This window comes from Gossypium raimondii, chromosome 7 (assembly GCF_025698545.1).
Source record: "Gossypium raimondii isolate GPD5lz chromosome 7, ASM2569854v1, whole genome shotgun sequence".
In the NCBI taxonomy this organism is placed as follows: Eukaryota; Viridiplantae; Streptophyta; class Magnoliopsida; order Malvales; family Malvaceae; genus Gossypium; species Gossypium raimondii.
In genome coordinates, this window is record NC_068571.1 from 6,386,346 (window position 1) to 6,412,008 (window position 25,663).

General features: G+C 33.9%; 3 protein-coding genes across 4 annotated transcripts; all 3 read left to right on the forward strand.

The window, feature by feature from the left end:
• Positions 1-16: 16 nt before the first annotated feature.
• Positions 17-1,530, forward strand: LOC105803704 (uncharacterized). Its single transcript, XM_012636077.2, has one exon. It carries the CDS (start codon positions 496-498, stop codon positions 1,423-1,425), a length of 930 nt encoding a protein of 309 aa, XP_012491531.1. The 5' UTR covers positions 17-495; the 3' UTR covers positions 1,426-1,530.
• A 374-nt stretch (positions 1,531-1,904) lies between these two features.
• LOC105803708 (uncharacterized) lies at positions 1,905-4,282 on the forward strand. The gene is made up of 4 exons (XM_012636091.2): positions 1,905-2,156; positions 2,246-2,327; positions 3,287-3,685; positions 3,829-4,282. Exons 1-4 carry the CDS (start codon positions 1,978-1,980, stop codon positions 3,970-3,972), a joined length of 804 nt encoding a protein of 267 aa, XP_012491545.1. The 5' UTR covers positions 1,905-1,977; the 3' UTR covers positions 3,973-4,282.
• A 2,628-nt stretch (positions 4,283-6,910) lies between these two features.
• Positions 6,911-11,653, forward strand: LOC105803687 (zinc finger protein CONSTANS-LIKE 9). Of its 2 annotated transcripts, XM_012636051.2 has the most exons (5): positions 6,911-7,210; positions 7,996-8,704; positions 9,540-9,761; positions 10,395-10,696; positions 10,969-11,653. In XM_012636051.2, exons 2-5 carry the CDS (start codon positions 8,132-8,134, stop codon positions 11,096-11,098), a joined length of 1,227 nt encoding a protein of 408 aa, XP_012491505.1. In that variant the 5' UTR covers positions 6,911-7,210; positions 7,996-8,131; the 3' UTR covers positions 11,099-11,653. The 2 variants fall into 2 exon arrangements, with proteins under 2 accessions (XP_012491505.1, XP_052489585.1); XM_052633625.1 differs by lacking the exon at positions 6,911-7,210 and having other exon boundaries at positions 7,375-8,704.
• The last annotated feature ends 14,010 nt before the right edge of the window (positions 11,654-25,663 follow it).

Consider the following 25,663-nt stretch of genomic DNA (forward strand, 5'->3'; position numbering starts at 1 on the left):
GTATAATTTCCTTAGAAAATGGCAAACTTAGACTAAATATAGCAAATTGGTTGGAGGAAAATTTCGTCATCCCCTTGTTTCGGACACCTTTTTTTGCTTACAACCTTTGGATGGAGATTTTCACTCCATGGAGAGACAAAGTTCCTTGTCTGTTCTTTCATTCTGTCTCTTTCCCAGAAAATCACAATTTCTTCCAAAAGCAAACAAGCATGCTCACACATTTCTCTTCTGCAATCTCATTTTGGCACCATTTATTAATATTTTTCTTTACCATTGTTCATCAGCTAAGGTTTCAGGTCGGTTTAATCCCTTGAGACTTCCCAACACAAGGTAACCTGATTTTAACCCCTATACATATACACATATAGGGTTATATAACTACATACATATATGAACAGTCCTGGAAACCATTTTTACTATCAGATCAGATGCAGTAGAATCGAATTATTAGAGGTTTTTTGCATGAAAAATCAATAAAAGAATTTGCATTTACAAATGGCATTTCATTTTCCCTTGAGAACTCAGTCAATTGGAAGCTCGGCGTATTATGCAGAAAGAATAACGGAAGAACCTCACCCTCAGACAAGCAATAAAAACGCTCAGACCACCGTCACGTTGATGTACCAAACGAACATAGTAGGTTATTGTCGGAATGTCAAGATTTTGTGGTGTAAGAACCTTATGAACCATTCTCTCAGCATCCTGGTGAATAGCACGCAAGGTAATTTCCAATACTCGTGCAAGATCGATCTTAAGCCATGGCATTTCTGGAGCAAAAAAGGGTATAAATCCTTTGAGGTTGAAGGGAGCCAAGTGGATGTTTACTGGGATCTTCGCTCAGCTAAATTCACCTGTGGCCCCGAACCCGTCTCAGACTATTATGTCGCCCTAGTTGCTGACGAAGAGGTGGTTCTATTATTGGGGGATTACAAGAAAAAGGCATACAAAAGAACGAAAGCGAGACCGGCTTTGGTTCAACCCTTTTTGATTTACAAGAAGGAAAACGTGTTTGCCAAGAAAAGCTTTGCGACACGAGCTAGATTCGATGAAAAAAGCAAAGAACACGAAATTGTTGTTGAGAGTTCGATGACTGGAATAAAAGAACCTGAAATGTGGATTAGCATGGATGGTGTAGTTCTGATTCACGTCAAGAATTTGCAATGGAAATTCAGAGGGAACCAGACTGTTCTGGTCGATAAGCAACCGGTTCAAGTCATGTGGGATGTCCATGACTGGATGTTTAGCAGCCTTGGAACCGGCCACGGCATGTTTATATTCAAACCGGTGGCGGCGGATGCAGAGAGTGACAAAGAAGGAAGTAGCCAAGAAGGAGACAGCGATGCCGGAAGCAAGTACTATTCTACACTAAGCGCCGCCACGGCATCCGAATTCAGCTTGTTCCTTTGTGCCTGGAAAATTGAGTGAGGATATTGAAAGCAATTTTCTTTTTTTCTTTTTGCAGTTTCCATTAAAAAAAAGGCATACATATACAGGTAATTTAAATGCATGTATATTGTTGAAGTATTGTAAATTATGTACTCCCTAATATTGAAAGTTATTAAAGCAGATAGTCTTCACTGCTTTGATTTATTCAGGAATAGGCCACACATGATTTAGAAATAATGATATTGAATATTATATTTGTTCATATAATAACATTGCTCTCATACTTTCACTTACATTTCTTAGTCATATTAACCAAACCTTTTGCTTATTTACTTACCTTGATTCATAAAATAACCTGTACACTCTAGTATTTGTAAAGAAAAATGATTGGGGGACTCAATCGTTAAAATAAAAGTAGAGGACTAAATTGGAATTGTATGAAAATTACAGAGACTTGGAGCACATTTTAACCTTTATTTTATTACTATACTAGTATTGTTCTACAAGAAAAGAAAACCCTCTTAAAAAGGACTGAGTGTAAATGGAAGGAAAAGACTGGTGTCATATCCCTCTTAGCCCATCATCGTCATCATGGATCTAGAGCAAAATCTGGAATCACTCTCACTCCAAAACAGCGGAGAAACACTAAGTGGAAAGTTGCGGAGATTGAAGGTTTCTTCGAATGTGTTCTTCGTTTACCATGACCAAGATGGGTTCGGAAACGCCATCGCCCGAGCTCTCAATCCTACTCCCCATCCTTGTAGTAAAGCGTGAGTCCCCTCTCTCTTTCTCTGTCTCTTCTTGGTTGATCTTCATTAAAAACACTGATTAAGAAAGCTGTATGTTTATATGTTTTCAGCTTCGAGTTAGTCGACCTGGAATTAGGGGATGCAAAATTGAATGCCTCTGTTACTCAATTTATGGATGGAGAAAATCTAAAGGTACTGTTTCTTTCGAATGGTTTCTTCCTTTTGCCATTAATTTCAAAACCCATTTTTTAAAAAAAAATATATAAATTCTGTTCTTGGTGAATGTAATTTTGTGGATTTGCTTGGAAGTTTGATTGGAAATGAAGAACTATCAAGTTATCTCTTTTTCTAGAGTGTCTGGTTCCTGGTAAAATGAGATAAAAAGGGGACTGTTTACTTTGATATTTTTCTTCAATAAATTAAAGGGGTAAAAGCTCATTAGGAACTAGGAAGGGAGTGCCTCACAGAACCCTCTTTCAGTCGACATATTCAGAGGTTAGATTTTTTAGTTGAAAAATTGTAAGTCTTACTTTTAGAGTTTTCCCTGGGGGTAGATTAGAAAAGGTTTTCCTGCCGGATTGATGGTTTCATAGTTGCTGATCAATGAATATTCTTTTGTTGTGTTCCCGATAAGATGATGATGATGAATGTGATTTAAGGAGGTGCAGAACATGAGACATAAACTGAGAATAGAAATAGATTTGAATAGTAGCTGGCAAGGGCATCATTTTCTTTTCAAGCCTTCATTTTGTTGGCGTTGTTGATCCCGCGATCTTAGTGGTCAAGCAATCATCCTTGAGAAAGAACAGCCTTGCGTGAAAATGACTAAGGTCATTTGTCTTCAAGAATGGGTGTATGAATCCTCTGGGTTACTGCAATAACTAGAATGATGACTTTAATCCTGTGTTTGGTAGGAGGGAAAGAGAAGGAATGGTAAGGATTGGAAGGAAAAACTACTTTCTTTCCAGCCTTCCCCTAATTTGTGATAAGATGATGAATAGGGAAAATGAGAGGATTTGTATTTGTACACATTCAACATAAAATTAACAACTTTATTCGAAACTTTACCACTAACCACTTTTTAACTATACTTTCCATCTTTCGTATTGAACACACTGAAAGAAATATATCTTTCCTTTTACTCATTGCAGGCAACAATGGTAATGTTGGATCATTTGGAGCCGCCACTACTGTCACTGGCTATAAATTCAGTTCTGACTAAAATAGCAGATGCAGAGCACATACCGTCTACCATACCCACTATCATAGCCCCTTTTCTTGTACTGGCATCAAAGCTGAAGTTGGAAGGTAGGTTGTTGACAACAAATAGTGGCAAGCTTCCTCTCTATAGTATCCAAGTAGGCCCCGAGACTGATGTAAGTCGAGCCATTGCTGCCAAAACCCAGAAGCCACCTCCATCTTTGCAAATTCATTACGAGCCTTTAGCCTGCTTTCTTCACCTGGTCCGTGCTGCAAACTTGCCAACTTCTATTATAGTCGGACAAAGAAGCCAAAGCCCATTTAATCAAGCTTTAAGTGAGGACCTACAGGTATTCATTTTTTCGGCAATTTTAAGCAAATAATGTTAACCATGCATCGCTTGTTAATTGGTTTCATGTTTTTGTCCTGGCATGGTAAGTGGGTTTTGAGATCAATATTGATTTATATGTAATTGTGGGAAATGATTTTTCAGACCCTGTATGAGATAGGACAGCTTGCGGCAAGCACGACCGGGACATACTTCCAGAGAGAGCAAACCAGCACAAATTGGATTCCAACAGTAAAGCCAGCAAGTGGTGGTGGTGTTGGAGAGCCATGGCTTGCATTCTATGGTTAAATGTTTAGGTTTAACATGCCAATGGGTGCATATTGTAGTGAAAACTAGGGCCCATGGTGTTGGATTTTGTGGGATATAATACGAATTGCAGTCAGCTGTGGCTTAAAATTGATGAATGGTGATCTTATATGTTCTATAGTTGTGGGATACGAGGAAGAACTGAAAGGTGATCTAACTTGTTTCTTGATTGATTGTCTGACCCTTTCTATTATTTCTTTCAGGCTACTTAGTTGTTTTATTACTTGAACTCTGTACCTTTTTTACTTTAAAAAATTTTAAAATACAAGTTGATGTTGACAAATTAATTAAACTTGACTATCCAAAGTTAAATGAATGTTAGTGTATAATATAAAGATTTATATTTATATTGAGTTGTTTATTAAAAGATATTAGTATTAAATTTATTAGAATTTTATACATTTACATGTCATATTTATATGTCAAACCTTTCAATGTTATTTTCACTATCATAACTCACAAGATTCAAACCCAAAACTTTGCTTAAAGAGTATTGAACTCTTTATTATTCAGCCTGTGACCTGGACATAACTTGATTTGCAGAGCAGGAACCCCATTTTTATTTCACTTTTTGTATTTTTCTTTGATAAAGGCTTGTTATATCAGTATTTATTGTGGTACAAAGTGAGGACTTGGAGTAAGGTGTAAATGGTAGATTAGATTTCTTCTCAAATTTCTACAACACTTCTTTAGGTTTGTGGTTGCTTAAAAGTGAAATACTTCAAACCTGCCTCTATTAAATGCACAACATTCTTTTCATCTTCCACTTTTTCCCGTATCTTGTGTTAGTCTCTAATTCTGAATTAAAGTATGTCATCAATATATAAATTATTTATCAAATGAGAATATTGATTAGACATATTTATCAAAGCTCAACCTATTATTATAAATGTTGTAGGCTAACAAATGATGGAGCTAAAACTTATTTTAAGAGAGATAAAATTAAATTATAAATTTTAAACTATAATTTTATCATTATACTTTTTAGAATTTTTAAAAGAATTTTAAAATAAAATTTATCTTCTTGAGAGATCAAAATGTAATTTTACCGTTACATTAAATTGTAATTTAAAATTTTAATAATGACTAAAATATTTTTTTTGTCATTTTATGGGAGGCAATGGGGTATTTTATTAAAATAATACAAAAAAATACCAAAATAATATACAAAAAAGTTTATTTACCAAAATTGTACCAAAAAAAAAAACACAAAACGGTTGAATGGAGGGCCTGCCACAGGCGACACCAACATGTTCGTATTTCAGCCCTTTGTTCGTATTTTTTTCTTCGAATTTTATTACTTTAAAAAATATACTATTTTCTAATTTATTATTTTACATTATTTTAGTACATTATGTTTGAAATGTATTCATTTAGTGTGTTTTTATTGAAAGTAATAAAATTTGGTAAAAAATACGAACAAAGGGCGGAATAAGGGTTTTTTAAATTTATTTAAAAACACACTAAATGAATACATTTCAAACATAATGTACTAAAATAATGTAAAATAATAAAATTAGAAAATAGTATTTTTTAAAATAATAAAATCCGGAAAAAAATACTAACAGAGGGTCAAATAAGGGTTTTTACTAAATTTATTTTAAAAATACAATAAATTAATACATTTCAAATATAATGTAATTAATACATTTCAAATATAATGTACTAAAACAACGTAAAATAATAAAATACGAAAATAATATATTTTTATTGAAAGTAATAAAATTTGGAAAAAGATACAAACAAAGGGTTTTGAAATAAGGATTTTTTTAAATTTATTTAAAAAACATACTAAATGAATATATTTCAAATATAATATACTAAAATAATGCAAAATAACAAATTAAAAAATAGTATATTTTTTAAAATAATAAAATTCGGGGAAAAAAATAAGAACAAATGGCTGAAATACAAACATGTTAGTGCAGCCTCTGCCACAGGCACCATTGGTGCCGCCTGTGGCAGGCCCTCCATTCAGCTGTTTTTTTTTTGGTACCATCTTGGTAAATAAATTTTTTTGTATATTTTTTTGGTATTTTTTTGGTATTATTTTAGTAAAATACCCGAGGCAATGCTTCCTACCAAAGAGAGTTAATCCTAATGAAGGAATCAGCTTGTTAATGTTGAAGAAATAAATAGCGAAAAAGCACAATAAATGGTGACGTTCATTCTCATCATTAGCATTTTGAACAGTTTGTAGTTTGTACAACAAGTGGAAATTAGATTGAGTTGATGAAGTGTTGGCATCATTGTTGTTTGCTATTTATAAATTAGTAGCGGGACCACCACATTGTGGTGTGGTGTGGACCATTTAAGCCCTTGTTGGATGTTCAATGGCCTTTTTCACTAAATATGATAAATGATTTTTTTATTTGATTTGGCTATTATTTATAGGTTTTAATCGTATTTTTTCATAACACAATATCTAGAATTATTTATAGTCCTTTTTCAACATGTAAATAGGAGAATAATGCACTTCAATATACTTAAACACTCACTCTCCTGCATTGGTAATAATACTCATACCAATCGAATTTACCAAAGAGACCCCAATTAATAACTTTTATAACATTATTAGCTACTTATAAGGTAATACCTACCAAAGAGTGAAGTGAAGAAGGGATGAAGTCTGAATTTAAAACCAAAATCTCTCCTTGAAGGTGAAGTTGAAGTGGCATCACAATCATATTAAATCTATTATCTTAGGCTTTACTTTTTAGGTTGTTGTCTTCTCTAATTGGATTTTAAGTAGTTGCCTTTATTTTAAGCTTCCAATTTTATTACTTCAATATTTCTTTAAAAAATGTAAAAAAAAATATTATTATGAAAATTTAGAATGTTTATTTTAAAGCTCCACTTTGCTTTTCACTACCATTTTGCCCTTTTATTTATTTTTCTCTGATTTTCAATTTAAAAACTATCCTCTCTCTCTGTACACTTTTTCTCAGCTTATGTCATCACATTTCCTAATATACACCCACCACTTTCCATCTCAGTATCTCTTCTCTTACTCGCATAAACTGAAAGCACAGAAAAAAAATTAAGAACAAAATTAAAAGAAAATAATAATAATAATAATAGAAACGGGGGGAGGGACAAATTCTGGAAAGCACTTTGTTCTAGGGTTTCTCGTAATTTTTTTTTGTTAATTTTTAAATTTTAATGGTACAGCTAGCAACCGATCTTGTCCTCTTATGTCTTATCCATGTTTTTAATCAAGGTAAATTTCTTATTTTCTTTTATTTTAGTTCTTAATTTGATTTTCCATTTTGGGTCCTTCACTTAATTTAGTTTTTTTTTTTTTTGTATCTGGGTTTTGAATTTGTATTTTGGTTGGTATTTCTGGGTCTCTTGGTTTGTTTATTGATCATCTGTTTTTTTTCCTGCTTAAGCTGTTTGTTTTGATTATGGAGTTTAAATCTTTTGATTATAGTTCTAGCTTTCTTCTTTGATTTACGTTCAACCTTTTACCTTATTTATGATATTAGATTGTTTTGTTTAATATGCTCTGAAATGGAATTAGTTTTGCTTATAATTCTTTTTCCTGGAATGCATATTCCACTGCTGTTTCCTTTTTATTAAAACTGTTTTCTTTTTCCATTTTTCTTTGTTTTCTCTTATATTATTTTACTGTTTTAGTCGTCATCGATTATGAGTGTATGTTTTCTTTTTCTACTTGTTCTATTATGAGTTTGTGTTTTGCATTGATTTATTGGTGCTTAAAACTGTTCACTTTCTGGCTGTGATCATAACATTATTGAGACTTTTCCCCTTCAATAGTGCTGATCACGTGAAAGCCTTTTATGATTACAGTGTCTTCCAGAATTTGACCTTGAGCCGTATCATTATTGTTTTAGAAGTAGGAATTAAGCAACCTCTATAATCAATGGATATTTAAGTTTTTTTACTGATTAGCATGCTCTTACAACATACATGAACTGAGTTCTCTTGTAATTGCTAACTCTTTTTCTTTCTTTTTTTTTTTCTCTTTTTTGCCTTTGATAGCTATTGAAGTGCAAGGAGAAATAGCGGAGTCGATGATCATCTCTGATGCTACTTGCCCTGGTTGATATATTGTTTGCTTGGAAGTCTGTAAATTTTAGAGAAAAGTTTTAGCTTTTGTTGGGGTAGTGTGATTGGAATGGGTTACATCTGTGATTTCTGCGGAAATCAACCGTCAACGGTATATTGCCAGTCTGATGCTGCCTGTTTATGTTTGTCTTGCGATCGAAACGTCCATTCTGCTAACGCACTGTCGAAACGTCATTCGAGAACATTGTTATGTGAAAGATGCAATTCACAACCTGCTTTTGTTAGATGTGTTGAAGAAAGGGTATCTCTCTGTCAGAATTGTGATTGGATGGGTCACGGTACCTCTACCTTGAATTCGACACATAGGAGGCAAACAATTAATTGTTATTCTGGTTGCCCATCCTCCGCAGAACTTTCTTCCATATGGTCGTTTTTTTCGCAATCCCCTTCCGCAGGTGAATCTACATGTGAGCAGGAATTAAGGCAAATGAGCATCACTGAGACTTCCTGGTGCCCTACCGAAAATACCATTAGCCAGAATGATACTGGTGATGCTGAAGTTAATCGTGATTACAATGTGGATAGGGGAAGTAGCTGGAGTGGGTCTTCAATTCCTGAACTCAGATCTGGACCAGGATTACTTGATCAGCCAGCTGGAACAACCGATACATCATTATCCGAGGTGAATGATGAATATGTAACATTTATCTTTAATGAATTTAGATAAAATATTTTTGAGGTACTTCCTAGCCCTTGCTATCTGAGTTCAATGGGGTAATAGTAAACAACTACGATGAGTATTTCTACAAAGCGGGTTTAAATTTGCTAATGCATTCTAAAGTCTGCACTTAATGCGGAAAAACATATTAACAGTGACTGTTGAGTGCTAACTTTTCTTCTGGGGAGGAACTATATGCCAATTTCTATTCCTTGCTTTTCTTATGAGTACATTTTATGATGGAAAGCAAAGGTACATCTAGGATGTCTTTTTTACTTGAACTTGAATGGATTTTCTGGTATATGTAGAAGATTTCATTCTTTCATTAAACCTCTGTTCATTTTGTTTTTTTATTGGTCTCTTTGGATATTTCTGTTACTTGGCCCAAAAGCAACTTAAATTTTAGGGTAATATTGTAGATGATTCATTTCAGCCGTCACTGTATGATTACTAAACTGTAACCTTTTCCTCAATTTTACTTTTATTCTTATGCCTATTTTTGCCATGGGTTCATAAACTTGGATGTAGATCTCTCCTATTCTAAACACAAGAGTTACTTTCTGGACGCATTCCATCCATCTACATCATTGAAGTTCTACAGTTTTGTTTTTAATCAAGTGGGAAAGGGGGAGTGTGAAGGTTATAGGAAACAAGATAATTTTTGCATTATATGATCCAAAATCATTTTTGGCATATGTGTGAAAACTTCATTATTCAAAATTTCTGCATGTTTCCTTGACTATTAGTAGATACAATATCTTCTGTTTGGGGACTAACTCTTACCTTTGTTAATTTGCAGTTATCTTGTCCTCAAACAAAGTGTCCTGGGGTTTGCAAAGATGATCTTTATGATGATTTCAACATGGATGAAATTGATTTGAACCTTGAAAAATATGAAGAACTCTTTGGAGTAACTCTCAACCATTCTGAAGAACTTTTTGGGAATGGTGGGATTGATAGCTTATTTGGGACGAAGGACATGTCTGCTACTGATTCCTACCAGGGTGCAGTGGCTGCTGAGGTTCTCTCATCTCATTTCGTCTTGCTTTATGGTATCTGTATCATCTATTTTTTTTAGTAGTATTGCCATTCTCCTAGATGTTATGCTTTTCTTTTTCCGCGGCATTCTTAGATATTTCAGCTTTTAGTTCTTCCCATTCTGTTACTTGGAGGAAACTATTTATTCTGTTGGGGGTATCAATTTCGTCAATAACCTTGACTTTCAGACATGCCTCTTTACTTGGGTCAGAAGTATATACATGAAAACAATAACCTCGTATTTTCAGACATGACCAACATACAAAAAGGAAGTTTACTCTTGTTCAATTTTGGGAAAATATCCCTCTTTTAAATCATGTTGGTTATATAGCCATTATTGGTAGGATTTCTCAAGTTTGTAAGTATGCTAGTACTTGATCTTTCAGCATTATCTTGAATTTGATTATTAATAAAGCAACTTTCTTGTCAATTACGCTCGTGTCAAATGTATGCTTTACAAAAATTGGAGCATTAATCTGCTTGACTATTACAAATTTGTTTTTTTCTCCTTTAGGAGAATTACTGTAAATAATCATACCCTAATTTGAACCCCTGAGAATTTCAAGTTTCTACTCGGCAAATGTTCTTACGGTTGGAATTAAATATTCTTGTCTAGGGCTCATCTGTTGGACTGGTGAATGCAATCCAGCCAGCATGCAGCAATGCAGCATCTGCTGATTCCATGATGAGCAATAAAACCAATTCAATTTTGTGTTTTACGGCAAGGCAAGACCATTCGAGCTTCTCATTTTCTGGCCTTACTGGAGAGAGTAGCGGAGGAGATTACCAAGATTGTGGAGCTTCATCAATGCTTCTCATGGGAGAGGCCCCTTGGTGTCCTCCATCTGAAGTTCCCTTCTCATCGGCAACTCGAAGTGATGCTGTCATGCGTTACAAGGAAAAGAAGAAAACACGGAAGTAAGTCTATGCCGATTACCTATATCTCAGTATTGTAATCTGTAGGCTGTGCAATTTTAGTTACTAATCCTGCCACCGAAGGAATCTGTTTCACTGTGGTGCTCTCAAGTAAGCAAATGTGAATTTATGATCCACTTTATCTGCATCTGTGTATTTGTCAACAATCCATTTGGAAGGTCGATATAGAATCTATATTGTAGGTTTTTATTTTACTTCTAGTCTTGTTTGGAATAATCATTTATATGTTCAGCATCTTCCGTGTTGCATGATAGGTTTGAAAAGCGAGTGAGATATGCCTCTAGAAAAGCAAGGGCTGATGTGAGAAAGCGCGTGAAGGGACGCTTTGTCAAAGCTGGTGATGACTATGATTATGATCCATTGAACCCAACTCGAAGCTGCTGAGAGTACAACTTTTTTTACCATCCTCATATCAAGGAAAGCCAGTTGTTGGGTGCAAAAAAAAAAAAAAACCATGAATAACTTGGCCGGTCATGGTTCTCCATAAACATAAACAATCAACAGATTGTGGCATCATTCAGCAAGGTCCGCGTTGATTGCCTTTGCTGCTGTAATGCATTCAAGTGAATTCACCTGCTCAAATTCTTTTGATTTTTTCGTATGGGAATAAAAACGGTAGATCTTCCAAGCCATATATATATGCTCTCAGTGTTTTTGTTATGTTGGACATTCTGTGTTCTCAGCCCTCTTTTAAAGCTGCTACTGCTGTTGCTGTTGCTGTTGCTGTTGACAGGCCATGCTAAGAAGCTCCAACTTGTAATGCTAAGTTACATGCTAATAAGTGTGCAGCTCTAATTTTGCTCCCTTTCTAAATTGTTTTTATTGTTTATTCTAATGAATGTTTAGCCATAGATCTTTTATTTGTCAAGAAACATGCAATTGTATAATTTTCTCTTCTGATGTATAGCAAAGGATTTAATCACATGCACTTGGATGAAATAGTGTGTTCTTTATACAAAAAGAAGAAAAGAAAAAACTACTATTCGATTATTCCTCTTAAACAAGAATGTTAAAAGGATTTATCATCTGTAAATATTTTTAAGATATCCACCATGTATGTTGCATTTTGAATAGAATATGGAGTGTTTTACTGTTTTTATATTTTTGGAACCAATGTTGGTTCATAAGATTAATCTTTTGGGTTTGTATTTAGGATTTAGACCTGAGTTATTTTTTAATCGATGTTGTTGTTGATTTAAACTGTTGCATTTCTAAATCTTAAATCTAGCATGGTAAAACATCTTGAATCTCAAGTACAAACCATTCGTTATACTTCTAAAGAGAAAATACATGTTGAGGGTGTCTCAAGAATAAATACAGGCCTCGTCTGTGTGTATGTATATAACTAGCTATTAAGTAGAAGTTCAAGTGTTTTTATCGTAAGTTGAACCAAAATTATGTAGATTTATTTATATCTTTCATGGCATCACAAGAAAAAAGCATTTATTACTTTGCACTAAGTAGGCCTATCAAGTTACTGCTTTATTGCTTTACAATTTTTTTATGTGTAATTAAACCAATCAAACAATATATTTTTGGTATTCTAATTCTCTCATTCTCATTTTAGTTCTTCTTAAACTCGGAATTTTTAAGAATCAAGATTGAAGAATATCTCTTTAAATTTCTCTTATTAGCCAAGTTATATTATTCTAATTAACTTTGAAAGTTATATTACTACTTTTTATTTTACCTAATTTGGAGTATTATAACAAATATACTCATTATTTTCTTTGTCAACGAAAAGATGAAAAATTCTACAACCCTAACTCTTAAATCGTTGTCATAAATAAGTTGAGAAAATTGTATTGAAAGTGTTAAAGTTATAAGATTTTACGCTTCGCTAATAAGAGATGCTTTATTGAAATTAATTGAAGTTAAAGATGATCCTAAAATTAAAAGTGAAGTACTTGAATGTTTAGCAACACATGAGCTTGAAAATTTTAAGTTTTTGTCGGGCATGGCTATTTGGTATATTATTTGTTGTGAACTCAGCTAACAAAAACTTACGATCAAAAGATATGTATATTGATGTAACTATAGAACAATGAAAAGGTCTTCTTTCAATTTTTCTTTTTGAAAAATATAAAGAAGATGGACTTCAAAATGCTATGACATGTGCTAAAGAAATAACTATTGAGATTAAAATAGAACCTAAATTTTATGAAGAACATATTATTCGTGGAAATAAACGATTGATAGGAATGTTGATAACGAAACAATAAAACCCTCAAAATCTTTTAAAATCGATTATTTTTTATACATAATAGATCAAACAATTTTTCTTTCCAAAATAGATTTGAACAATTTAAAATATATAAAGATATTTTTAGTTTTTATTCGATGTAGAAAAATTAAAGTTACTAGATAATGAAAATTTGAAAGTATATTGTTTTAATATTGAAAATTCTTTAGAATTGAAAGTTTTGAAAGAAATTATGAAATTGAAAAATACACTCCAATTGACATACTAAATTATATAAAGATTTGATTCCTTTTCAAATGCATATATTGCTTATAGAATATGTTAATTATTCCAGTTTCTAGGGAATCGACTCGATTAAGCAACGAACAAGTAAAAATAGTGAAAGAAATTAAGAATTTGAACACACAAATTTAACGTGGAAAACCCCCTCAAAAGAGGATAAAAAACCACGGGTAAATATAATTTTACTATAATGACAAAAGAACGAAGAGTATAAAAGATGAAGATAAAACTAAATCCTGAAACTCGAAAACAAAGAACCTTCAAAACGTAAACGCAAAATTCTTTAAAAGAGTTATAAGTTCTAATCTTTTAATGGATGTTTTTCTAAGGTTGTAAAAGAGCCTATTATAGGCTAAATTCGTAGGTCAAATAAATATGCTAATAAATGCTAAATATATTATATTAATAAATACTAAATCTTCTAGAAAAAAAAATATTGTTTAACTTAACTTACAAGCAATCTCTTATTTTATTTAAGAGGAATTTGGGTCACACAACTCTATCAATCTCCACCTTGACACGAATTCTCACAACGTCATCTTTGCCAAAGCCCACCAACGGCCTATTTTGAACAATGTAGGGAATTAATTGAGTCGAATCTGTGCTTAGAAGCTGGAAGACTTCTAGCCTTCGACTTGTGCACTGCCAAATAAAAACTAATCCGAGTCTGATTTTTACAAACACAGTGCACTAACTTTTCAAAACCTGTATCCAAAAGAGAACTTCTCTTCAACGAAATGGTCATACCTTTTTCCCTATTATGACTAAGTTGTCTCTGTTCCAAACGAGTTGACTTCGACTTCATAATGGATGAGGGACATCTGGTTTCACCGCTAACTGTAGAACCTTCTAGAATATAAAGACTATCGGTCATTTTTCCTTTTAACAAAACGAGAGCCCCACGAGACACCTTAATGCAGCTCAACTCGATGTTTGATTCTGCAACCTTTCAAGTCTAAAATACTCAACGAGATGAGATTCTTTTGTAAATCAGGTACATACCTGAGAGTTCCTAATCGTCCCATCGTGCATCCTAATTTTAACAGTACCAATACCGATTACCTTACTAGATGAATCGTTTCCCACGCATACAACTCTACCTTCAACCGAACTGTATGTGAAGAACCATTCTCTGTTGGGACACATGTGGAAAGAACATCCTAAATCTAGGATCCACTAGGACGTAAGTCGGAGCTATCGCTCGTTAACACTAACAAGAAATCATCACCGTTTTCGTCGGCCAAATTAGCACCAGTTACATCTTCCTCGTTACTTTTAATAGCCCTTTTATTTCGCAGTTTATAACAATATGCTTTGACATGACCTAACTTCTTACAATAGCGACACATTTTGTCTCGCTTCTTTGATGCTACCAAAATGGAAGCCTGCCTATCTACCTTGCTATCTGAACCAAACTTATTGTCAAATTTTTCTTTACTCCACAAATGACCCTTCACATCTTCGAATGAGAGTTTGTCTCTACCATAAATCAATGTCTCCCTGATAGACTTGTATGAAGAGGGTAAAGAGCGTAATAACAACATAGCCTGATATTCATCGTCAATCTTAACGTCAACATTATTTAAATCATTCAAAAGTGTAATACATAGACTAATGTGATCTCTAAGAAGCTCATCTTCATTCATACGAAATGTAAATAGGCGTTGTTTCAACACTAAACGATTAGCTAGAGACTTAGTCGCATAAAGAGTTTCTAACCTTTTCTACAAGGCGGATGAGATTTTCTCCATCAATACCTCCTTTAATACCCTATTCACGAGGCACAACTAGATTCCAGACAGAGCCTTTTCATCAAGCTCTTCTCATTATGTTTGATCTAGATTCTTAGGCTTTTTCTCGGTAATGATCTTTTTCAGGCCAATTTGAACTAGAATTGTCATCATTCGAACTTGCCACAATTGAAATTTGTGACACCATTGAACTTCTCAATGTCAAACCTTGTTGTTGCTATCTTTGAACGGGCTAATCTACAAAAAAATTGAACTAGCTCTAATACCACTTGTAGGGGATTGACCTATTAAGCAACAAACAAGTAAAAATAGCGGAAGAAATTGAGAATTTGAACACACAAATTTAACGTGGAAAACCCCCTCAAAAGAGGATAAAAAACCACATGCAAAGATAATTTTACTATAATGGAAAAAGAACAAATAATAGAAAAGATGGAGATAAAACTAAACCCCGAAACCCGAAAACAAAGAACCCTCAAAGCGTAAACACAAAATTCTCTAAAAGTGTTATGAGTTCTAATATTTTAATGGGTGTTTTTGTATGGTTGTAAAAGAGCCTATTTAGAGGTTAAATTCATAGGTCAAATAAATTATGCTAATAAATACTAAATATATTATACTAATAAATACTAAATCTTCTAGAAAGAAAATATATTTTGTTTAACTTAACTTGCAAGCAATCTCTTATTTTATTTAACAGGAATTTGGGCCACACAACTCTTACACAGTTTCTATTGCATCAGTTGAGAAAAGTTTCTCAAAACTAAAATCGATGAAATCTTACCTAAAATCAACAATGTCTCAACAAAGATGAAATAAATTAACTATTTTATCATTTGAAAAAAAATGTTACTAGAAATTAATTATAATAGTTTAATAGATAATTTAGCATCTCCAAGGCTAAAAATATAAATTTTCTAATTTTCTAATGGTTAATTAATTTAAAAGTTCTCAATTTATAATTTCGTTTTAGGCTTCTAGGTATATTGAAACATCCTTGAACATATAGAGAACAACAATTATAAATCTCTCATATATGAAAAATATCAAAAGAAATTCTTAGGATTTATCATCTTCTTCATTGATACAACTAATAAATTCTACATATATTTGCATTATGTTGATATTATATTTTGTATTTTCATTGTATAATTATTTCGTATTTAAACATATGTATAGTTATAAATATAACATAATGTAACATTAGTCATGTGTCCCCATTAAAGCTATAAATAGTCTAAAGAGTTGAAATTAAGAAACAAAATAAATAAATAATCACACCAAATTCAAGTCAAACTATCTTCATTTATACTTTAATAAATCAGTTATAATTGTCGACATCACGCCTAATAATCAATTTCATTATATTCTTAATAATCCTATAACGAAGCGCTTAGGACTCAATTTATTAACAGTATTAAAATGATAGAGAACTAATTTTAACTAACATACACACATAATAGACCAGATTACTTATTTACACAACATGAATTGTACTCGATCATACTATTTATTACAAGTAATAGAATAATTGAACAATTGTGATTAGTTGACAAAGGTAAATATTTCAATATTGAAATATAATATTAAAGGATAAAGAAAAATAAAACAAACTAGATCTTACTAACTTGATAAATCAGAACTTCGAAATCTCTTTAAATAGAATAAAGAATTTAGCAACTTATGTCGAGAAGAAAACACAAAAATATAGAATAATATAGAATGTGACTTAATATAATTCTAATACTAATAATATGTATTTATAGGTTAATTTTTGGGCAAATTACCAATAAAAGCCCCCCTTTTTTAAAAAAATTACCGAAATAGGCCAGGTCCTAAATTAATTACCGGAATGGGCCTATTTCCCCCAAAACGCGTCCACGTCAGCGTGTTGTCAGGTGACAAAGCAGGAAAACGCTTCCTCAAGGAAGCGCTTTGTCCACGTGGACAAAAAACGTGTCCTTGAGGGCGCGCTTTGTGTCCATGTAGACAAAGCGCTTCCTTGAGAAAGCGTTTTTCCCATGTCTGCTACAGTACCAACGGTCAAAAAAAATAGCCGTTGGTACCCCCCAACGGTCAAAAAAAAAAACTATAAACCCCCCTTTCATTTTTTTCACACTTAAATCCTTTCTATCTTCAATCTTTCAATATTCTCTCATATTTCTCTAAAATTTCTCTCAAAGCTCTCTTTAATTTTTTTCAAAAAGCTCTAATTTTATTTTTTAAATTTATTTTTTAAAATTATAAAAATTTCATCGTGTTAGCAATGGCCAAAGAATTAGTTCGTCTCGATGATAAACACTAACAAATGAAAATGATAAGTATTAAATTTAATTTTTAAATATTATTTAAGATTTTTTTCATTTATACAATTTTAAATAATTTTTATTTTTTATTTCTTATAAAAGTCTGTAGATCGGATATTGCAATACTATATCAGTAATATGCATGGTCCTCCATCACCGTTGATAGAGAATCACCTGCGAGAAACGAGTTTTTGGCACGTGGCGACAATAGGCCGGGGGTGCAAGTTGGACCCAAAACTCATTAGTGCGTTCATAGAGAGGTGGAGACTCGAGACACACACATTTCATCTTCCATATGGAAAGTGTACTATCACTTTGGAAGACATGAATTTGCAATTGGGATTGTCGATGGACGGGTACGCAGTCATCGGGTCTGTTCAATCTGGTGATTGGGGAGCGGTATGCTACGAGCTTTTGGGTGCTATTTCGGATAATATTAACGGAGGTCAGATCGAGATGGGCTGGTTACGAGACACATTCCGAAGCCGGATGAAGATTCTACCGAACTAGAAAGAATACGATATGCTCGGGCATACATTCTTGAGATAATTGGAGGTTATCTGATGCCGGACTTGTCACAGAACTTTGTACACCTGAGATGACTGGTGAAACTCGTTGATTTTAGAACAATTAGTGAATTTAGTTGGGGGTCTGCCGTGTTGGCAACATTGTACCGGGAGATGTGCGAGGTGACACGACCGAATAAAGCGAAAATCGGAGGTTGCCTATCACTATTGCAATCATAGGCACGATTTCGCTTTCCATTTTTACGTCCTTGAGTAGACCACCCATATGCATTCCCACTCATAACAAGGTAAATTTTATATTAGATTTTACAATTATTACGTAGATTTAAAATATAATCGTATCCTAAAAATTTATTTAATTAGGTGGAACCATTCGGCAAGTTGTGCTAGATTACCTACCTCTCTTGAAGATATACGGCTTCTATTAGACCAACGGTTGGAAGCACAAGTAAGTATTAAATAAATTAGATATACATAATGAGATAGTCAATTCGTATTTTGTAACACCCCCTAACCCCAAACTGTCGTCGGAACAGGGTTACGAGGCATTACCGGACATATCAAAAAATTTACAAATAATTCTTAAATAAATAACCAACATATTAAAATAATTCATAAATACATATAAATTTCACTAATTGACTCCATTCATTTTTTTTATAAACATTTCGGCAACATTTCTGCTTATTTTTACATAAAACCCCCTGCAAAATTTCAAAACATAAGCAACTCAATTCCAGTATTTCAACCAAGGCATTTATATACTTAAATCTTACTTGACATATTGACATAACAACTTAATTAATAAAAATCCTATTATCATTTCTAATTAACACATAAAACTAATCAAGCCATTTCAATTTGATACCAATGCCATAAAGGACTTGTACCATTTTACTAATATAATCATCAAATACATAATATCTTAATTTACAACAAAATTATATAACATACCAAAATAACCATCATAATTCTTATGTACATGCCACTTTCATTTAAGGAAAAAAACATCACCAAAATCTCTATGCAAGAGTCGAGATTGTCCTGGATGCTGAACCGAGACTCTGAACCCTTTTCATCCTACGCACGGAAACAACCGTACGCTGAATATTGTATACTCAGTGGTATTACCATAATTCAAATTATAATAGAAATAAAGAATTATAATTACCAAGCATATAACTCTCCAATTTCTTAAATATCAATTTATTCATAAATTTTCATTATTTGACAATAACAATACAATATTAAGCTATTCTTCAATCTCAATCACCTATCATAATTTTAAATTTTCTCATATTCAATACGGCTATCGATCAAATTCATTTGATTTTCTCATTTCAATTATTCACCCTATTAACAATCTGGACTTTGGCGGATACACGGATTCCAACCCAAACACACCAGTACGGCACATTGTGCCTAAAACGGTACATAGTACCTGATCAATATACAACACATAAGTGCCTGTAACGACACACGAGGTGCCTGAAACGACACATAAAGTGCCTAATCGGCAAAGCCGATAAATCCCGTACTCTTCTAAATCCTATGACATGCCAATTATATCCGACTCAGCCCGACTAGTTAATAGGGTATATAAATTTCACAATCTAATTTTCACTTTTATTTCAAGAATTCATTTTTAATATCAATTATACTTTTTCCATTCACTAATTAAAACACAGTTCAATACTAACACATATTTTCCTTATTCAATTAAAATTTTCCAAATTCAATTGAATAAAGTTACTTACCTTATTATATGCTTACCGTACACATAATTTAAATTTAACATCAAATAATAAATAATTTGAATTATAGTAATACAAACCGGAATTCTCTTCAAATTTAATCCTCGACGATCTTTTCTTTTCCTTTTTGGGCCGATGCTTCAGGCTCGATATTAACTATTAAACTTCAAGCTTCAAATCCCTAGTTTTCCCTTTTATTTTTCTTTCCCCTTTCCTTTCTTTCTTTTTCGTCTGTTCTCTGTTTCTTTTTAGCTATTTTGTTTCTCTTTTTGTATTCTTTTATTTCATTTGTTTTCTTTTATGCATTAGTTAATAATAATATATTATTATAATCATATAATAATATTTTATTCACAAATATCTTTTACTTAAATTATAAGAAAATGTTTTATTTTATTACAAGTGTGTTTTATATATTTTACACATGTATTATTTTATCACCACACAATTGTCTTTATCTTATTTGTTTCCTATAATATATTATCTTACTTTTAATTAATATAATTTATAATATTTTAATTTAATAATATTTTATAATATAAATCAAGAAAAATCTAAGATTTTTCCATCTATTGCCGCCTAAACTTAAGCCATTGACTTATTTACCTATTTAGTCCCTCTTATTTTATTTTAATCTATAATTAAACTTTCACTTCTATTGTAATTTAATCCTTTTTACTAATTACTCTTAATTAAGCTAAATTCACCTATCCAAAACCTAATTAAACACACAACTAGTCTAGTAAATATTTCTAATAATTATTTTCGAACTCAATTTACTAAGACGGAGGCCCGATAATGTACTTTTCCGATGCCCGTGAATTTTTGGGTCATTACATATTTAGTATTTAGTATTTACTATTATGTATATAACTAATATTTCCATCATGTTCATATAGTTTCAATGGACACCATACGAGGATCCGACAATTCTGGCAATAATTCCGGATGAATACTTCCAAAATCTAAATGCTTGGCATGTGAAAGTTCCATTGGTCAACTTTGCGATCGTGGAGATGCACCAGTCAGACAGAGTATTATGACAATTTGGATTCCGACAACCGATTCTCGTGGCACCTGAGATGTTGGATGATCATCACAGAATCAACTTACGGCAGTTGCATACGGATTGACCGAGATTTTGGTCACACTATATCGAAATGTGGGAAGATCGGTATGATTATATACCTACTCGGGAACTAATCATCTTTCCAAAGTTAGCGTGCATGCCGAAATACATGCCATGGTTTAGGATCCATGGCAAGCCATATTTACTGTCGGAAGAGGAGAGGCGGCGACAATTGCGTGTTTAAAGAGAACGATGTGGCCCTTTAAATCCAAGAAGAAGAGATGATGACACAGGCCTATCACAATCACCCGGCCCAGCAACAGCACCCACACAGTCACTAGGCCCAACACTTCAACCGACGACACCCACAACACAACCTTTTTAAATGATGTCAGGCGCGTATCCTAACCATTTTATGTATCCTAACCCTTATATGTTTCATTTTTCTAGTCCTATAGCAGGTTGGAATGTATGGTCCGGTTCATCTCCATTTTCGATTACTCCAAGTGGACTGCCGATCTATATGCCACCGTCGCACGAGGAATCGCACGAGAGGCTGTCGGGGAGCTCTTCTTTTTACCAATCCCTATCACCTTATGGGTTTCAAACACCTTTGCCATTGGTGATGCAAACACCTCCGTAGTCAGTATTTTATCAAGGTGGGTCATCCTCCCAACATCGATAACCAGATCCCCTATCGGAGGAATCAGAATCTCCGCCGGAGCAACCACAACCTTCCCGGAAGCTGGACAAAGGAGGAATCCAGCGCATAACCGTTGACGACCTCCATGTGGCACTGAATCCGACGGCCACAGATATTGATTTTTATTTTAATATATTTGTACAAACATTTTAAATATTTTAAAATTATTTCATGTAATAAAATAGAAGGTAATATTTTGAATATTTTTATATTATTTCATGTAATAAAATATAAATAATACAACATAGTTTTTTACAACAACTATCAACTATTGCGATTTGGACATGATCTACTAGTATGGCCTGGGTTCCTACACCATCTGCACAACTTCTATTGATTGGCTGTTTCTCGGATATCCATATTGTTACGTATTCTAGTCGAGCAAGGTCGACCCTTTGGTTTGCGATGCAATTCTCTATTCGATAACAACTTAAAGAGAGCAAGCGATACAGACGCCACTTACATTCATCTGGAACCGATAGAAATACGTGTCTCCAGATGTTGTACATGTATTCTAATTTGTACACTTCTTCAATAAAGCTCATGGGATCTAGACGGAGATTCTGACAAGCTGCAATTACATGAGCGCATGGATAATGAAGTGCATCAAACATCCTACAATTGCAAGTCTTACTTCTCACGTGTACACGATATTGCCCGTTAGTAATACCTTGGTGCGGTCTGTCAAACTCCATCACACGAAACCATAGGCTGTCTCGATCGTGACACACTGTATGCATGGTGTTCGCCCGTGCCTTCGCCTTGTTAATTTCTTGCAATACCTTCCTACGCCATACATGACCTCCCTACATTTGGCCTGCATAACTCGCTGCTCGCTTTGGAAATAGTGCCACTAAACAAAAATATGTCTCTCGCACAAAAAATGTTATCGGTAAATGGCGCGTTCCTTTTAGAACAGAATTTATGCATTCAGCCAGGTTTGAGGTCATATGACCATATCGTAGACCGCTGTCGTATGCTTGTGTCCACTGTTCGAAAGGTATGTTACAGAGGTAGTCCGAGCCTTCGTCGTTAACTGAACGCAAAACTGTCAACATCTCATGAAAATGATCTCATACCCTGCCAATATAAGTTCATAGCGAGTATTACATACCACTATTTCATTTAGAATAAATTCAAAATGACAAACGAAATTATATTAATAGAGACTAAATACCCATGTTGGTCACTTGTCGTCATTCACTTTTAGATGGATATTGCCTGTAGTAGTTGGAAGCAACGTGCCTTAGGCAATACCGATGGTGTGTGCTCTGCCATAGGCTTTCTTGTCGCTCAATTACAGTTAGTATTCCGGTGCCCCGATTCGAAAGAACGTAGATATCAGGTTAGGGGCGCACATGCCAACTTGAACTAGATAGAAAGAAATCCCAATCATCAACTGACTCCCCCGGTATTATTGCAAACACAATTGGAAGAATTCTCCTACTGCCATCCTGTGCCACTACTAGCAATAGCCGATGGGTATATCTACTAAGCATAAAGGTACCATCAATTTGTACCAATGGCTTGCAGTATAGAAATGCGTCTCGGCATTGCTTAAAGGTCCAAAACAGACGTTTGAACACTTGACATCCACGGAGCAACCGGTCGTTGTAGTACGCATGTTCCGTTTTAAGGTCTGTTATGTAACCTGGTACGTATCTCTCTAGCACATTACACCATTGCCATATTTTATTATATGATGCGTTTCACCTACTATGCATCTTCCCCAACGCCTTCTGCTTAGCTATCCAAGCCTTGCGGTAAGAGGGCGTGTACCCCATTTGGCTAAGAATATTGGCAATTAAGACCGGCACTGAACTCCTGGGATCTACCTTCACCTTGGGTAGTATTAAGCTAGCTAACATAGCTGAATCCATCCTGGGATGATCTTGTGAAATACCTGTCAACGAAGTATGTTACATAATGCAACATTACATAATAACAATATTATTAAAAAACCCTAAATACTGCACCTGCAGTACATGTATGTGGACCTTTGTACTTTTTTATCTCCCACAATCCTGTCATTTTCCTAAACAAGGCGTGGATTTTTCATGAACATGTACCGTCTTGCACTGCACACTTCGCCTCAAACTTATCAGATTTGGATTTAACCACATGGTAGTTAACACCATTATTGATGCTATGTTGTTTCAATGCACCAATAAAACTATCCTTATTGGAAAACTCCTTACCAACTTCAAATTCACCCGAATCCAATAATGAACTTGTACGATCACGCATTCTGTATGGTAGATCTAGAAACTCTAGCGCATTATCTGTAGATAGATCGACATTATGCATGTGGGCTGGAGGCGAGTATGCCCTGAATGGTGAATCTTCTTCTTCATCTGAACCCCCTTCAACATCTTCAGGTCCGGTTGGAATAGGCTTCAGTTCAGAAAATAATGCAACTTCTGCACCATCGGGCCCGGGCTTTCGAGGTGGATCCACATCGGAGTCATCTTCAAACCCACTATCATCTGCAATGTAAGAGGTCCCCTCACCGATGGACGTCGTAGGGAATACATCATCCTTTCTTCTGGGCGTTTCATAATGTCCCCAATTGGATGTAGATTGCCAACCACTTGAAGTTGATGTCATTCCCCAGTACGTATTTCTAGCATCAAACATCGACCCACCGAGGTGCATGTCCCATCCACTTACGAAGTGTCGTGTAGGAGTTGTGTATTTCATACCGCTACCAAACACGGGCAGTTCCGTGTTTTGTAACCCACTAACAGAGTATCGGGCAGGGGTCGTTTATACCTCTCAAACAGCAGTCACAAGTGCATCATTTGGTGATGTAAATTGTACATATAACTCAATATAGGGTGCTCCACTAGCGAGATGAGTCTGCACCATTGCCTCCAAGCTATGAGCACATTTAATGTCGAACGACTCATATGTCACTGGATCAACAAAAGCACAAAATCGATACCTAATAGACAAAACTTTCATTGGGGTCGTTCCGAATATTTTACACCTAATTGTTTTACAACGTTCTATCAAATTATGTTCTGGTTAAAAACCAGTCGCACTGTATTTTCCAATAAAAAAACAACACCGTTCTCGGTGTGACGAACCTCACCATCATAGTAAATAATAGCACTAATGCGTTCACTCATATTCAATTTCTATCCTTCTTAGCCTCTTTAATTTTTTTTGCTGTAACTTATGCAACCTGAGAAAAAAATTTGGCTAATTTATAGCCTCAGGCCAAATAGGAACTACTGTAACAAAAGAGCATCCACGTGGGAGTTTCTTTCAGTACTTTTGCTGACAAAGCATCCTGCTTAAAGCATTTTTGACACTATTTGCTCAGAAACATCTTCTCAAAATTATCTTTTCAGGAACTACTGTAGCAAAAGAGCGTCCATGTGGGAGCTTCTTTCAGTACTTTTGCTGATAAAACATCCTGCTTAAAGCATTTTTGACACTATTTGCTCAGGAACGTCTTCTTAAAATTATTTTTTGAGGAGCTACTGTAGCAAAAGAGCTTTCACGTGAGAGTTTTTTTAAATTAACAAATAATTTAATTAAGTAACCCTAAACCCCAAACCTTAATTTATTTGATTTTTTCCTTAAAAACCCTAAATACTAAACCCTAATCTATTTTTTAATTTATAATTAATTTACTCAAGTAACCCTAAACCTTAATTATTTTATTTTTCCTTTAAAACCCTTAACACTAAACCTTAATCTAATTTTTAAAAAATTTATAATCAATTTACTCAAGTAATCCTAAACTCTAATTTATTTAATTTTTCCTTAAAACCATAAACACGAAACCCTAATCTAATTTTGAAAATTTTATAATTAATTTAATTAAGAAGCCTTAAACCCGAAACCCTTATTTATTTAATTTCTTCTTTAAAATCATAAACCCAAAAACCCAAAAACCCTAACCAAACAGACATGGGGAAAACGCTTCCCCAATGAAGCACTTTGTGTCCACGTGGACAAAATGCTTCCTTGAAGAAGCATTTTCCTGCTTTGTCACCTGACAACGTGCTGACGTGGACGCGTTTTGGGGAAAATAGGCCCATTTCGGTAATTAATTTAAGACCTGACCCATTTCAGTAATTTTAAAAAAAGGGGCTTTTATTGATAATTTTTCCTTAATTTTTGCATAAAGGAAAAAGATAAATTTGCTTTAAAGTAGTCTTTTCAAGTCCTTGATAGATTTTTTTGCAAACTTCAAGGTCGTTTTAGGCATCTTTTGAACATTTTTAGGCTTCAAGGGTTGAAATAATCCTGTTAGATTTTTCAATTTCTTTTGAAACACTATATTACGGACCTAAATCAAAATGTTGTAACTTAAGATATGATCAAAATATTATGATTATAT

What these genes read in the sequence shown, in the direction of transcription:
- LOC105803687 (XM_012636051.2), top strand. Translation starts at nt 8,132, where the DNA reads ATGGGTTACATCTGTGATTTCTGCGGAAATCAACCGTCAACGGTATAT. An exon ending in CCGATACATCATTATCCGAG is followed by an intron (nt 8,705 to 9,539) that starts GTGAATGATGAA and finishes GTTAATTTGCAG; the next exon opens with TTATCTTGTCCTCAAACAAA. An exon ending in GAAAAGAAGAAAACACGGAA is followed by an intron (nt 10,697 to 10,968) that starts GTAAGTCTATGC and finishes GTTGCATGATAG; the next exon opens with GTTTGAAAAGCGAGTGAGAT.
- LOC105803708 (XM_012636091.2), top strand. Translation starts at nt 1,978, where the DNA reads ATGGATCTAGAGCAAAATCTGGAATCACTCTCACTCCAAAACAGCGGA. An exon ending in TGGATGGAGAAAATCTAAAG is followed by an intron (nt 2,328 to 3,286) that starts GTACTGTTTCTT and finishes TACTCATTGCAG; the next exon opens with GCAACAATGGTAATGTTGGA. An exon ending in CTTTAAGTGAGGACCTACAG is followed by an intron (nt 3,686 to 3,828) that starts GTATTCATTTTT and finishes ATGATTTTTCAG; the next exon opens with ACCCTGTATGAGATAGGACA.
- LOC105803704 (XM_012636077.2), top strand. Translation starts at nt 496, where the DNA reads ATGGCATTTCATTTTCCCTTGAGAACTCAGTCAATTGGAAGCTCGGCG.